General features: G+C 41.6%; 1 protein-coding gene across 1 annotated transcript in view; it reads right to left on the reverse strand.

Annotated features, from left to right (window-relative positions):
- bbs4 (Bardet-Biedl syndrome 4) overlaps window positions 1–15,020 on the reverse strand; it is a 52,293-nt gene that overhangs the window by 11,164 nt on the left and 26,109 nt on the right. The window contains exons 8-12 of the mRNA XM_060914553.1: window positions 13,848–13,975; window positions 7,772–7,826; window positions 7,611–7,679; window positions 7,376–7,528; window positions 7,049–7,220 (exon numbers count right to left, since the gene is read on the reverse strand). Of these exons, the coding sequence (XP_060770536.1) occupies window positions 7,049–7,220; window positions 7,376–7,528; window positions 7,611–7,679; window positions 7,772–7,826; window positions 13,848–13,975 (577 nt within the window). The remainder of the gene's footprint in view (window positions 1–7,048; window positions 7,221–7,375; window positions 7,529–7,610; window positions 7,680–7,771; window positions 7,827–13,847; window positions 13,976–15,020) is intronic.

Raw genomic sequence — 15,020 nt, forward strand, 5'->3', positions numbered from 1 at the left:
ATATGGCGGCGAGGATGACGTATGATTCTACGCGGAAGGCGGCGTCTTTAACGGTCCGGAATAAATGTAATGCTACACGTTGATGGATTAATTTGTTCTTCTACGCCCTTTTTGAGGAATGTATTGTAGGACTTAAACCCACATCTGAAGAGGTGAGATCGCTCCTTTTTTTCCCTATTTTTGCTGGCGGGATTGACTCTGCCCTAAGGGCAGAGTCTCTCTCTCTCTCTCTCTCACTTTGCACCATTACACAATAAATATTCACAGTGAAAATATTTTGTAATCGTGTTTCATGAACCAAGTTATAGGATTTGTTGACAACTCGCATCGAGTTCGTTACACTTCTACCCGGCGTGAAGCACTCACAGTCATGTGGTTGTGACGTCATCGTAAACAAATCCGTTCTACTCATCCAGACGACTTCACAACGGCAACGTTGCCAGATCTTTCCACTCTGGAACCCGTTCTCAAAAAGACTGCGTTTTGGGCACCCAAAACGCCGGTGCCGTGTGGACGCCAGGCCTAAACGATAAGCAATTGTATCGGAGTCACCTGAATCCGTTGCCGTGTGGACAGGGCCTAAGAACCACAGTAATGGACATTTTTAGTGTCTATGCATTGACCGAGAACCCGCATACTCTCTAGTTAAAGATTTTTCACGTTTAGGTCATAAAAATAATTTTTCCTGACACACTATTATTTTTTTACTGGACTGAAAACTACTGAACTCGAATCACAGACTTCCAATTTTATCAGGTTTAACTCCTTCCCTACAGCAAGCCGCTGACAGCGGCTCGCCGAATTTTCCCATTCCCTACGGAAAGCCGGTACTATCGGCTTTGGTGACGTCATACGGAATTCCCTCGGAAACTCCCATAATAAAGCAGTACATGTGAATTTGACCAATCAGAGCCGTAGAGGACTGCACATAGACCACATTTGGATATTATAATTAGCGGGAAACCCCAGAAGTCACGCGTAGGGAAGGTTTATTATAGCAGGGATTGACTGCTATAATATTATTATAATATTATATTATGACTGATGCTTGTGAAACCTACCTACTTCAGAATTATACAAAAATAATTCCATATTTAGAAAGGATAGGGTTCAAGGACTCGGTAAATGTATACTTTTCTACCTCTAAAATAATTTGTTATGGAGATAGAGACATTTAACTGAATGTACCTATTAAATTGGTGATTTTCACAAAAAGTATTCCGTCAAAACGTGACTGAAAAAAATTGAAGTATTCCGTAAGGAATGAGTTAAAGAAAAAAAAAACAATTAATGAATTTAGAGCCATGTGGCCCTAAATTCTCCGCTATTTTTTCCTGCTTCACGATGACCCAAGTCAAGATACTACATCATGCATCATGTGGTGGGCTTTCCCTGTTCGTACAAAGCATTGTGGGATACAAATTTGAAACAGGAGAGAAAAATGGAGGACGTGAGTGTGCGAATGAAATGTTAAAGGGCTGATGACACGAACATGACTCTATGCAATTTCTTAAATAAACTATACAACATGGCAAACATGTTAGATTTCTGTTATAATTACGTGAAAAGAAGCTGTTGTTACGCGAATATCCAACTTTTAATTGCACAGCGCAAGAAAACTGGGTCCGTGGCTCGCGGCCATGTTGTGACGTCAGCGGAAGAACACGCTGCGGTTCACTGGCTGTTCTACTCTGGTTCTACTCAATGGAAATGGCGCATGAAAACGCCGGTGAACTCTCTAGTGCTAGCTCTTCCTCTTCTGGGAGTCTAGAATTGTGTTGATCTCTTCCGAATAGAATCTATGATAGCCTACCCTCTTTACCCTTTGCCTCTCGTTGCTAGGCGGCAGTTACATGAAAGCCGCAAGCTTTCACAAGCAAATACATGACTGATATCACGCCGACTTTATGATTACATTTATGATTATCATGTAGAATCTATAGCTCTACGTACCTTTATCTTATGTCGTTTCACAACACGTTCTGACAGGAGGACTGTCTTTGGATCCGGCATAGCTACTAGTAGACCCCCTCCAGAATACTGGCAGTGTTGCCAGATTGGGATTTTTCCCGCCCAGTTGAGCGGTTTCAAGTGCATTTTGGTGGGTTTTGAACATATTTTGGGCTGGAAAACTTCAGCAGTATCTGGCAACAGATTAATTAATTAATTAATGATTATTAATTAATTAATTAATTAATTAATTAATGATTAATTATTAATCATTAATTAATGATATTAATGATAATTATTAATCATTAATTAATGATATTAATGAATTAATATATGGATCATCGGGAATTTTTATGTTATAAAACATCGCCAAAGATGTCAAAAACTTGTCATCAGCACTTTAAAGACCAACTACAGTAACGGAAAGCGAGACGAAAAGACGTTATGTTATATACGAGGGAAAGGAAATGCAGGACCAAACGAATAAATATCGGCGGTCAGCGAGCACCTCGGTGTGATCAGCTGTTCGTTTAGCGACAGAATGATGGAACTGTCAGTGCACGGTCAAGGTAAACCTGTAGATGGCAGTAATGCAACACTGTGGATGCCAGCTGCTGTAAAACCCAAAAGAAGAAGAAGGAGGTAAGCCTGCGCATGCGCACACGAACTTCCTCTGTCTGCTTGACTTCACGAAGCGAACGATTTCATGCACATTATTTACTCAGGAATCTCCTCAAATTAAATAACTTCCCAGCCACAGAATGGCCTGATATTTTGTGAGATATTACAGAAATAAACATATCATAATGATCACATTTCAGAGGGAACTAAATTTCACCGATTTTTTTGAAATCGAAAGGCCGTCTACTTTTAAAACCGCTCTAATTAAGCCATTAATCCTGTATTAAATAATCAGAACTCTTCTGTGAAATAACTTCTTTGAGTAGGCTATAAATTAACACAGTTGTAAAGGGAGGGTGGTTACGTGAGTTAATGTTGCCTTCCTGTCCGCTCGTATCACTCAGGACATTCTCTATTTGAGCTGACAGGAAGTGTGATTTCTACTCTTTACAATCATGGTGAGCAGAAAGGCATCTCAGAATGCACAACACATCGACCTTTGAGGAGGATATGCTACAACAGCAGAAGACTACATTATCTTCCGCTCCTGTCAGCCCAGAACAGGAATCTGAGGCTAAAGTGATACAGGCTCACCGGAGACTTGTGTGATCTTATGCTGCATAATAATTAACAATTTGAATATGAATATCGGTGATTATCATACATACAGGACACTTTTTCGATGGAAGAAAAACATTTATTTTTTTCACGGTCCAAATCCTGTGCTCTGATTGGCTGGCGAGCGGGTCTGTATCCTACAGTACGGACCCCAATTACGGACCTCTGGCGACTCGCTCATTCACAACAACAAACAGTAGATTTTTTTTGTCAACATTTATCTTTTTTTTTAATAAGATTTATTTATAAGATTATCAAAAATCTTGTAAATTTTTGCCAGCATTTCTCAGGAGAATAACATTAATTTTACAGCATGGATAGCGATAACGACAGTGTTCACAGCGAAAGCGAGTTTTACTACCCAGAGGAAGATTAAATAAAAGAAAACATTTCAGGAGAAAGCTAAAAACCTCTAACTGTTGCTAACGCCGAGCAAAAACATGGCTGAATCCTGAATGACTCAATTTTGTATAAATAGGGGACGACATAGGCGGCAAAATGATGTTTTTTTCCTGCCATGGAAGTGCACTTGTATACCGAGGAAGAAGCCATTTGCATTACAGCCCTGAATGAGGATTCAAAATGGCGTCTCGCCTCGGCTCGGTTTTCCCTTTCGGGCGCTCTCGTTTTCTGTTAGAATTTGGTAAAGCAAAAAATAAATATATTATTTACCAGCTTAAGGTCGGTCCGTATGGTGAAATACCATGACCTCAGCCTTGAATACTGACCTCAACCCAGAGGGCCTCGCTCAGTACTTTCAAGACCTCGGTCACGGTATTTCATGATACGGACCAACCTTAAGCTGGTAAATAACATATATTTATTCTATTCCCTTCTCATAGGTTCCATTCATTTAGTTTGATAGCATGCAATATTGTTAGCATATTGCTTATCCTGCGTGTATTACGACACTCTACCCAATGGAGAATGAGCTTTGAATATAGTTTATAATATTGCATGGTTGTCAAGACAACATGACGTCACATGTCGGAGATGTAAAACTTCTGCGCTACTGTGACAATTTGGAAACAAATATGGCTGCCAGGTTTGCTTTGTTGAATACGGAAGATTTTAACAGAATTTTGAAGGAGAAAGACAGCCGAAAGGAATGTGTATGTATAACGAGACCATCAATCTCTGGCCCCATGAGAACTCAAGTCTGGGTAGAAGTTATATGCACCCTAGGTACCCCTACCTTCATGCCAGAAAAAAATCCAAATTGGTGAAGAACTGAGGGAGAAGAAGCGATTTGTGTGGAAACTGCTCGTTAGGGCTTAATTACTCCATATCTTTATTATTATTTATTAATTGCAACTATGCAAATTTGGGTACAAGCTATATGCACCCCAGGCAGACCTGAAGAAGCAATTTTCGTGAAATGTGGACGACGCCGGACAACAGACGCCGGACAGATGATGGACAATACATGATGGCGTAAGATCATCGCCTGTCGGCCAGATGAGCTAATAATAATAATAATGTTGGCTGACTTTTTCGTGGTCTATCAGATATATTCCATTCAGCTAGCATGATACTGAACTCATCTTCAACTCGTTCAATATCATGCTAGCTGAATGGAATATATCTGATACAGTGGGGCAAAAAAGTATTTAGTCAGCCACCAATTGTGCAAGTTCTCCCACTTAAAAAGATGAGAGAGGCCTGTAATTTTCATCATAGGTATACTTCAACTATGAGAGACAGAATGGGGGGAAAGAATCCAGGAAATCACATTGTAGGATTTTTAATGAATTAATTGGTAAATTCCTCGGTAAAATAAGTATTTGGTCACCTACAAACAAGCAAGATTTCTGGCTCTCACAGACCTGTAACAACTTCTTTAAGAGGCTCCTCTGTCCTCCACTCGTTACCTGGATTAATGGCACCTGTTTGAACTCGTTATCAGTATAAAAGACACCTGTCCACAACCTCAAACAGTCACACTCCAAACTCCACTATGGCCAAGACCAAAGAGCTGTCAAAGGACACCAGAAACAAAACTGTAGACCTGCACCAGGCTGGGAAGACTGAATCTGCAATAGGTAAGCAGCTTGGTGTGAAGAAATCAACCGTGGGAGCAATTATTAGAAAATGGAAGACATACAAGACCACTGATGATCTCCCTCGATCTGGGGCTCCACGCAAGATCTCACCCCGTGGGGTCAAAATGATCACAAGAACGGTGAGCAAAAATCCCAGAACCACACGGGGGGACCTAGTGAATGACCTTCAGAGAGCTGGGACCAAAGTAACAAAGGCTACCATCAGTAACACACTATGCCGCCAGGGACTCAAATCCTGCAGTGCCAGACGTGTCCCCCTGTTTAAGCCAGTCCATGTCCAGGCCCGTCTGAAGTTTGCTAGAGAGCATTTGGATGATCCAGAAGAGGATTGGGAGAATGTCATATGGTCAGATGAAACCAAAATAGAACTTTTTGGTAAAAACTCAACTTGTCGTGTTTGGAGGAGAAAGAATGCTGAGTTGCATCCAAAGAACACCATACCTACTGTGAAGCATGGGGGTGGAAACATCATGCTTTGGGGCTGTTTTTCTGCAAAGGGACCAGGACGACTGATCCGTGTAAAGGAAAGAATGAATGGGGCCATGTATCGTGAGATTTTGAGTGAAAACCTCCTTCCATCAGCAAGGGCATTGAAGATGAAACGTGGCTGGGTCTTTCAGCATGACAATGATCCCAAACACACCGCCCGGGCAATGAAGGAGTGGCTTCGTAAGAAGCATTTCAAGGTCCTGGAGTGGCCTAGCCAGTCTCCAGATCTCAACCCCATAGAAAATCTTTGGAGGGAGTTGAAAGTCCGTGTTGCCCAGCGACAGCCCCAAAACATCACTGCTCTAGAGGAGATCTGCATGGAGGAATGGGCCAAAATACCAGCAACAGTGTGTGAAAACCTTGTGAAGACTTACAGAAAACGTTTGACCTCTGTCATTGCCAACAAAGGGTATATAACAAAGTATTGAGATGAACTTTTGTGATTGACCAAATACTTATTTTCCACCATAATTTGCAAATAAATTATTTAAAAATCAGACAATGTAATTTTCTGGATTTTTTTCCCCTCATTTTGTCTCTCATAGTTGAGGTATACCTATGATGAAAATTACAGGCCTCTCTCATCTTTTTAAGTGTGAGAACTTGCACAATTGGTGACTGACTAAATACTTTTTTGCCCCACTGTATACCACTCAACGCCAGCCAATATTATTTCAATAATAACAGAAATGAAGTCAAGGTTATTATTCACTGAGCCTGAGGCGGATAATTGTTTTAGTTTAAACACACAGGTAATTATTAAAAAAAAAAAAATTAATCAAATTTTAAAAAATAATTTGTTTCAGTCTTCAAAAGTGGCATGAAAATGTAACGCACACAGGTGTGTGTCACTTATCTACGCCGAGTCACATCAAATACTTTGTTTTGAAATCGATAAAATAAATCACAATCCCTTCTTACCTTTGAATAGTTTTAGACCAAACTTCGCAGCATCTTTAGTGCTTTTAGGAACAACATTTTCTTTCACAATTTGTAATTCTTCCTCACTTACGGTGACGAAGCGATTGGCCGCCATTCGAGGTGATTATCGGGAAATAATCTGAATCTCCTGACCAATCAGCGTGCTTGATTTTCTATAATCACCTAGACTAACAGCAGTTATTACATGTTGTTCTTGTGTAACACTTTGCCACTGTGTATATGTAGAAGAGAGCTTACAGTCACACTGTACAGTTTTTCAGTGACAGAAAGCTTGAGTTAATTTGACGAGACCTACACAAACACAAGTTTAAGCTTTTTCCTTTCCCTCTATTTAGCTGATAAAGGAAGGAAACAGGTGTAAATACCTGCGAGCAGCATGTAGAGCTCTCCCATGCGTGGATGCAGGTTAATGGCAGCACTGAGGAAATGGAAGGCTGAAGCGTACTGCTGCATGGTGAGATGCACCAGACCCAGATTATATAAGACCTTCCAGTCAAATGGAGACAGGTAGTTTGCTCTCTTCAGACAGCTTATAGCCTGAGAAACAAAGAAACAAAGGGAAAAAAACCCACACGCACATACACACACACACGCAAGGGGAAAAAAAGCACAACAAATGAAGAAGACAGAAAACATTAGTGTGGCATCTTATAAATAGTTAACGACACAAGATGAAAAACTCGGAAGCTCACAGCTACATATTTCTTCTTGCCAAAAAAGCACATGCCGATGTTGTTCCAGAGTGGGGGGCTTTCAGGCACTGTGAAAGCTGCCACGCGATACTTATTCATGGCCACATCGAAATCGCCATGTGTCTGCATCATGCTTCCCGCTGCCAGGATAGCCTGGGGGGAAACACACCCACTGAGTATATCACATTTACCTTCAAAGGCAAGACATATAATCAGAAATGGAAGTTTTTCTGACCTTGTAATTGTTTGGGTCATATGTCAGTGCATTCCCAAGATGTTCAAAGGCCCGCTGATATTTTCCGAGCTATAAAGAAATACAAAAATGTCGTGAATTTCAAATCCAGACCATCCAAGGCAACATTAGGTTTCATGACCCGATTGTCTGCTGAAACTGACCTGCATATACAAGAGTCCCAGTGTGGTCAGCAACTCTGTGTTCTCTGGGGAAAACCTACAGCACACATTCACAACTGCTCAATGCACCTCTGGATAACTCTAGATAAATGATGTATCCGCAAAAATATACAGTATATACAGTTGTATTCAGAGGTTTACATACACTCATCACAAACATGAATGTCATGGCAATATTGGGCTTTCAATGATTTCTTTGAACTGTTCTTTTTCTGTGGCAGAATGATTGTACAACATGCATCTTTAAGATAAAAAAAATAGCGCACAAGTTTTAAATTATTGTGGGTTTTCTGAAATGAAAAAGCATCAACATTATACATACAGGGTCAGAAATGTATTGATACAAACTTAGATTATTAATTCAATGGTGCTGAAAGTTCCAAAATGTCTTAACTTGCCAAGGCCTCCTAACTTCCTGTTAGTGATCATGATTGACTAGAGCTGGTAGTTTCTCAGTGCCAAAATAAAAGGATTTGCTTGACAGCAGTCACTGTATTGACCAACAAACAGTACAATGGGAAAGTCCAAGGAGCTCAGTGCAGATCTGAGAAAGAGGATCATAGATTTACACAATTCAGGAAGGAATGTCACTTGGAGCCGTTTCTAAACAAGTGCAGATTCCAAGCTCATCGGTTCAAACAATGGTGTGTAAATACAAATTATTGGGAGGTGTAGCCACTTTGCCAAGGGTTGGAAGAAAACCCAAACTGTCACCCTGAGCTGAGAGAAAATTGGTTCAGATGGTTAGGAACAACCCACTTGGCCTGCCACGAACTGGAAGCTGCTGGGACACCAGTCTACAGTCAAGCGAGTTTTACATCACCATGGACTGAGAGGCTGCCGTCCAAGAAAGAAGCCCCTGCTCCAAAATCAACACCTTCAAGCTCAACTAAAGTTTGCAGCTGACCACATGGACAAAGAAAGCCCTCTAGAGGAAAATTTTATGGCCAGATGAAACAAAGACGGAGTTGTTTGGCCACGATGACCAGAGATATGTTTGGAGGAGTAAAGGTGAGGCATTCAACCCCAAGAACACTGGACCAACTGTTAAGCATCATCCTCTTGGGCTGTTTTGCTGTGAATGGAATAATGAAGGAGTCCTACCTCAGAATTCTTCAGCATAACTTCAAACCATCAGTTAGATGGTTGAAACTTGGACAAAGTTGGGTGTTCCAACAGGACCAATGACCCTCAAACACATCAAAGCATTTTGTGGCATGGAAAAAGCAGGCTGAACTCAACCCTATATATGTGGACTGTGCTTAAAAGTTGAGTAAGTGCCAGGAAAGCAACAAATTTAATTGAACTCTACCAATTCTGCCAAAAACAGTGGACAAATATCCAACCAGAATTCTGCTGGAAGCTTGTTAATGATGACCAAAAGTGTCTGGTCAGGGTGAAACTTGCTAAGGGCCATTTAACAAAATATTAGGTCTAATGTATGTATATTTTTGACCCTGTATGTATAACACTTGAAAGTCCTGTTCATCATCTGCATAATTGATTTGGCATGAGTTTTACGCTAGATGCCCTTCCTGACGCAACCCTCCCCATTTATTCAGGCTTGGGACTGACACTAAGAAAGCACTGGCTTGTGCAAACCCATTGGCTGGATTGCAACCCCAGTGGACTCTCTGGGGTCAGCTGTACAAAGTAATGGTGAGTGTGGAAGAGAAGTGAAGAAGAGAGTGCAAGCAGGTTGGAATGGATGGAGGAGAGGGTCGGGAGTGACTTGTGACAGAAGATTGCCAGCAAGAGTGAAAGGGAAAGTGTACAAGAGTAGTAAGACCAGTGATGTTGTATCGTTTGGAGACAAAAAGACAGTAGGCTGAACTGAAAGTAGCAGAGTTGAAGATGTTGAGATTTTCAATGGGAATGACAAAGTTGGACAGGATGAGAAATGAGTATATTAGAGGGACAGCACATGTGGGACGGCTTGGAGACAAAGTGAGCGAGGCGAGATTGAGATGATTTGGACACATACAAAGGAGAGATCCAGGGTATACTGGAAAAAGAATGCCGGAGATGGAGTTGCCTGGTAGAAGGAAAAAAGGAAGACCATAGATAGGAAGACACGAGGACAATTGGTGTGACAGAAAAAGATATGGAGCACAAGAGGAGATGGAGGGACATTATCTGCGGTGGCAACCCCTAACGGGAACGGCCGAAAAGAGGAAGAAGAAGATACATAAGATTTGACCATGTGGTGATTCCAGAAAACGCAAAATAAATTAATGCACCAAATTATTATTTTTTCTATTAAAGACGCATGTTATACAATCATGCACAAAATGCGTGTTGTATTCATCCCCCTTGGTGTTTGTCCTGTTTTGTCGCATTACAAGCTGGAATTAAAATGGATTTTTGGAGGGTTAGCACCATTTGATTTATACAACATGCCTACCACTTTAAAGGTGCACATTGTTTTTTTTTTTTTTTGTGACACAAACAATAATTAAGATGAAAAAACAGAAACCTTGATTGTGCATAAGTATTCACCCCCTTTCGTATGAAACCCCTAAATAAGAGCTGCTCCAACCAAATTCACTTCACAAGTCACATAATTAATTGATTAAGATCCACCTGTGTGCAATCAAAGTGTCACATGATCTGTCACATGATGTCTGTATAAATCAACCTGTTCTGGAAGGACCCTGACTCTGCAACACTACTAAGCAAACAACATGAAAACCAAGGAGCCTCCAAACAGGTCAGAGACAAAGTTGTGGAGAAGTATAGCTCAGGGTTGGGTTACAAAAAATATCCCAAACTTTGAATATCCCAGGGAGCATCATTAAATCCATTATTGTAAAATGGAAAGAATATGGCACCACTACAAACCTGACAAGAGAAGGCCGCCCACCAAAACTCACAGACCGGGCAAGGAGGGCATTAATCAGAGATGCAACAAAGACACCAAAGATAACACTGAAGAAGCTGCAAAGATCCACAGCGGAGATGGGAGTATCTGTCCATAGGGCCACTTTAAGCCGTACACTCCACAGAGTGGGCCTTTATGGAAGAGTGGCCCCCAAAAAATAATTGCTTAAAAAATCACGTTTGGAGTTTGCCCAACAGCATGTGGCAGACTCCCCAAACACATGGAAGAAGATTCTTTGGTCAAATGAGACTAAAATTGATCTTTTTGGTCATCATGGGAAACGCCATGTGCGGCGCAAACACATCACCCTGAGAACACCATTCCTACAGTGAAGCATGCTGGTGGCAGCATCATGCTGTGGAGATATTTTTCATCTGCAGGGACAGGAAAGCTGGTCAGGACTGAAGGAAAGACGGATGGCACTAAATACAGGGCAATTCTGGAGGAAAACCTGTTTGAGTCGGCCAGAGGTTTGAGACTGGGACGAAGGTTCCCGTTCCAGCAGGACAACGACCCTAAACATACTGCTAAAGCTACACTGGAGCGGTTTAAAGGGAAACATTTAAATGTGTTGGAATGGCCTAATCAAAGCCCAGACCTCAATCCAACTGAGAATCTGTGGCATAACTTGAAGATTGCTGTCCACCAACGCAGCCCATCGAATTTGAAGGAGTTGGAGCAGTTTTGCCTTGAGGAATGGGCAAAAATCCCAGTGGCTAGATATGCTAAGCTAATAGGGACATACCCCAAGAGACTTGCAGCTGTAATTGCAGCAAAAGGTGGCTCTACAAAGTATTCACTTGGGGGGGGAATACTTATGCATAGTCCAGATTTCTGTTTTATTCATCTTAATTATTGTTTAAATAAATAATAATAATAAAAAGAATAAAAAATGGCACCTTTTAAAGTGGTAGGCATGTTGTGTAAATCAAATGGTACTAACCCCCCAAAAAATCCATTTTAATTCCAGCTTGTAATGCGACAAAACAGGACAAACACCAAGGGGGATAAATACTTTTGCAAAGCACTGTACACTACTTTCCGTGATGCATTGTGGGATACTTTGAGTGCACTATATAGGGTGTAATAATGCTCACTATACATTCGGACAGCGCTACAAAATGGCAAACTCACAGTCCACTATTATCAATCAATCAAATTTTATTTATATAGCCCTTTACAATAACCAAAAGGTATTCAAAATGCTTCACATCGAAGCCATAAAACAGAACACCAAAACACATAAAAACACAGGTTTTGACTGCGGAAGGTGCCACAGTGCTGCAGATTACCAAAAGCCTTTCAGAAGTACATGAAATAAAACAGACGAAACAAAGCACCCCTCAAAAACAAGACTCCCCTAGTCAGGATTGAACGCCAATCTAAAAAAGCAGGTCTTCAACTTTGATTTAAAAAGGCCGAGATCAATAGTGGTGCGAATGTCGGGGGGCAGATTGTTCCACAGTCTGGGAGCAGCGACAGCAAAAGAACGATCACCCCACTGTTTATATCTCGACCTTGGAACTTCTAACAGAAGCTGACCTGAAGAACGCAGGGCCCTACCATGATCACGAATAGTTAAAATCTCAGACAAGTAAGAGGGGGCCAGGCCATTGATGGCATTAAAAACAAACAACAGAAGTTTAAAATCAATTCTAAAACGGACTGGAAGCCAATGGAGTGACGACAACACAGGAGTAATGTGTTCACGTCTAGACGTGCTTGTTAAAAATCGGGCCGCAGCGTTCTGTACAAGTTGAAGATGTAAAATTGAAGACTGGCTGAGGCCAACATACAGGGCATTACAGTAGTCCAGTCTCGAACTGATAAATGCATGAATTGCTTTCTCAAGATCCTGCCGACTGAGAAACGGCTTCACTTTGGCCAAGAGACGGAGTTGAAAAAAGCTCGTTCTAACAACAGAACTAATCTGTTTATCAAATTTAAGCCCACTGTCAAACGTTACCCCAAGATTTATTATAGTGAGTAGGGAGTGATTTCGGACACAGGGCATGTGAAATTTTGGTAAATGGAAAATAACCACAACGGCTTTATTATATAGACAGTGATCGAGTGAATTCAACTCCAGTACAATGGTGTTACAGCGACATCTTTCTTAACATACGTTTCAGAGAATTTTTCTACTTCCAGTCCTAAAATTTTGAACAGGTCGGACCTAAATATTTTGCCAGGAACATTGAGGATGCTACTGCAACATGTCTTGCTCTGTAACGACCAAGACATTCAATAACTTCTAGCCTGAACCATGTTCTGCCTGACAGCATCATGTTTGTCTTTCACGTTCTCATTTCAGTGTGGCTCATCTCAGCAAGCTGTTAGTTATTCATTTTGGCTCAGAAGAAGAACAGAGAGAGTACGCCTCTTTCTTCTATCTCTAGTGTAAATGAGCGGAACTGAGATTTCTTGCTTCAGGAGAAGCCCAGCACTGCTCATTAAAGCACATCAACATGACTAATTCAGCGGCTCTACAGGAGGTCCATGGTAAAGATGAGGACACACACTGTGCGCACAGCAGCTCCTCTGCCTTCACATATTTACTCTCCTAGAGTTCTTCTGATATCTATGCCAGAGTATACGCTAACAACTTCAAGGAGTTATTTCCTTATTTCCTAAAGTCAATAAAAGCAGAAAAACAAGTAAACACTCCTAATCAAGCACGGTTCACTCGGGTGGTAAATAGCACTGATTCTTTCTGTAGCTATATCTGTTCGGCGTGCGAAATCTGTTTAAGACGTGACTCTGATCTTTAAATAATAATTACTCAAGGCTATTAAAAAATCTTCTTTCCTTAAGGGAGGTTTGCGAAAACAGTCGTAACAAAAGAAAAAAGTGTCAGAGTCAGCCTGTAAATGTGATTAATTACAACCATTGCTCTGCGTCTCATCCCGGCATGCTGTTTTTCCCCCGAAGCACTGACTTCATCTGCCACCACCACTTGCTGTGAATCTCTAAGGCGTCTCTGAGGTTACTCTCAGTCTAAAATTTGCTTCGCGTCACAAAGCGCAGGCTTTGATCATGTGTCTTCTAGGTCACCGAGACGAGGCTTAGAGCTAGAAATTGGTTTGGGTGAAAAATTAACATCTGCAGCTGCACTGCACTCCTCTGGTACAACATTGCAGAACCTAACCAGAGGCATTAGGGCTTGAACAGACTTACTCCACTGCACTCTTGTAGATCTCAATGGCCTTCTCGGTGTCTCCCTGTAACAGGTAGCTCTTTCCCAGCATCATGTAAGTCATGTCGTGCTTGTTAAGCTGCAGCGCCATGTTTAGATGCTCCTCAGCCTGCGTACAAGTCAAAGGGTCAAACTTTACATCATCCACTAAAGACAACAATCAATAATCCTCAGACGTCCATTGTCCGAGTCCTTTCACGGCTTGGTCATGATGAATAATACAGTCTCCTTTTATATACACGACACTGTATGACCAAAAGTTTGTGGACACCTGACCATTACACAGAGTGACCACTCTCTGCTGTACATCGACGGCTCACTCGTGGAGAATGTCAAGAGCACCGAATTCCTTGGCGTTCATCTGGCAGAGAACCTCACCTGGTCCCTCAACACCAGTTCCATAGCCAAGAAAGCCCAGCAGCGTCTCTCTACTTCCTTCGCAGGCTGAGGAAAACCCATCTCCCATCACCCATCCTCACAATATTCTACAGAGGGACTATTGAGAGCATTCTAAGCAGTTGCACCACGGTCTGGTTTGGGAATTGCACCGTCTCGGATCGCAAGACCCGACAGCGGATAGCGAGGACAGCTGAGAAGATCGTTGGAGTCTGTCTTCCCTTCATCACGGACATTTACACCACATGCTGCATCTGGGAAAGCCACCAGCATTGTGTATTACCCCACACACCCCTCACACAATCTCTTCACCCTCCTGCTGTCTGGGAAAAGGTACAGAAGCATTCGGGCCTTTGTAGCCAGGGTTTCTAACTGTTTCTTTCCACATGCTATCAGACTCGTTGACTCTGAGGGACTGGACTGATAACACACGGACTGTTGAACTCACCATTCACATGGCAATCTTTGCACGGTGAACAATAATGTACTATTGCTTTTTACAATGCCCATTGCAAACACAGTGTTCACATCTATTTATTTCTTTTTTCCATACAGTGGGGCAAAAAAGTATTTAGTCAGCCACCAATTGTGCAAGTTCTCCCACTTAAAAAGATGAGAGAGGCCTGTAATTTTCATCATAGGTACACTTCAACTATGAGAGACAGAATGGGGGAAAGAATCCAGGAAATCACATTGTAGGATTTTTAATGAATTAATTGGTAAATTCCTCGGTAAAATAAGTATTTGGTCACCTACAA

The sequence above is a fragment of the Neoarius graeffei genome, chromosome 2, assembly GCF_027579695.1.
Source record: "Neoarius graeffei isolate fNeoGra1 chromosome 2, fNeoGra1.pri, whole genome shotgun sequence".
Taxonomy (NCBI): Eukaryota; Metazoa; Chordata; class Actinopteri; order Siluriformes; family Ariidae; genus Neoarius; species Neoarius graeffei.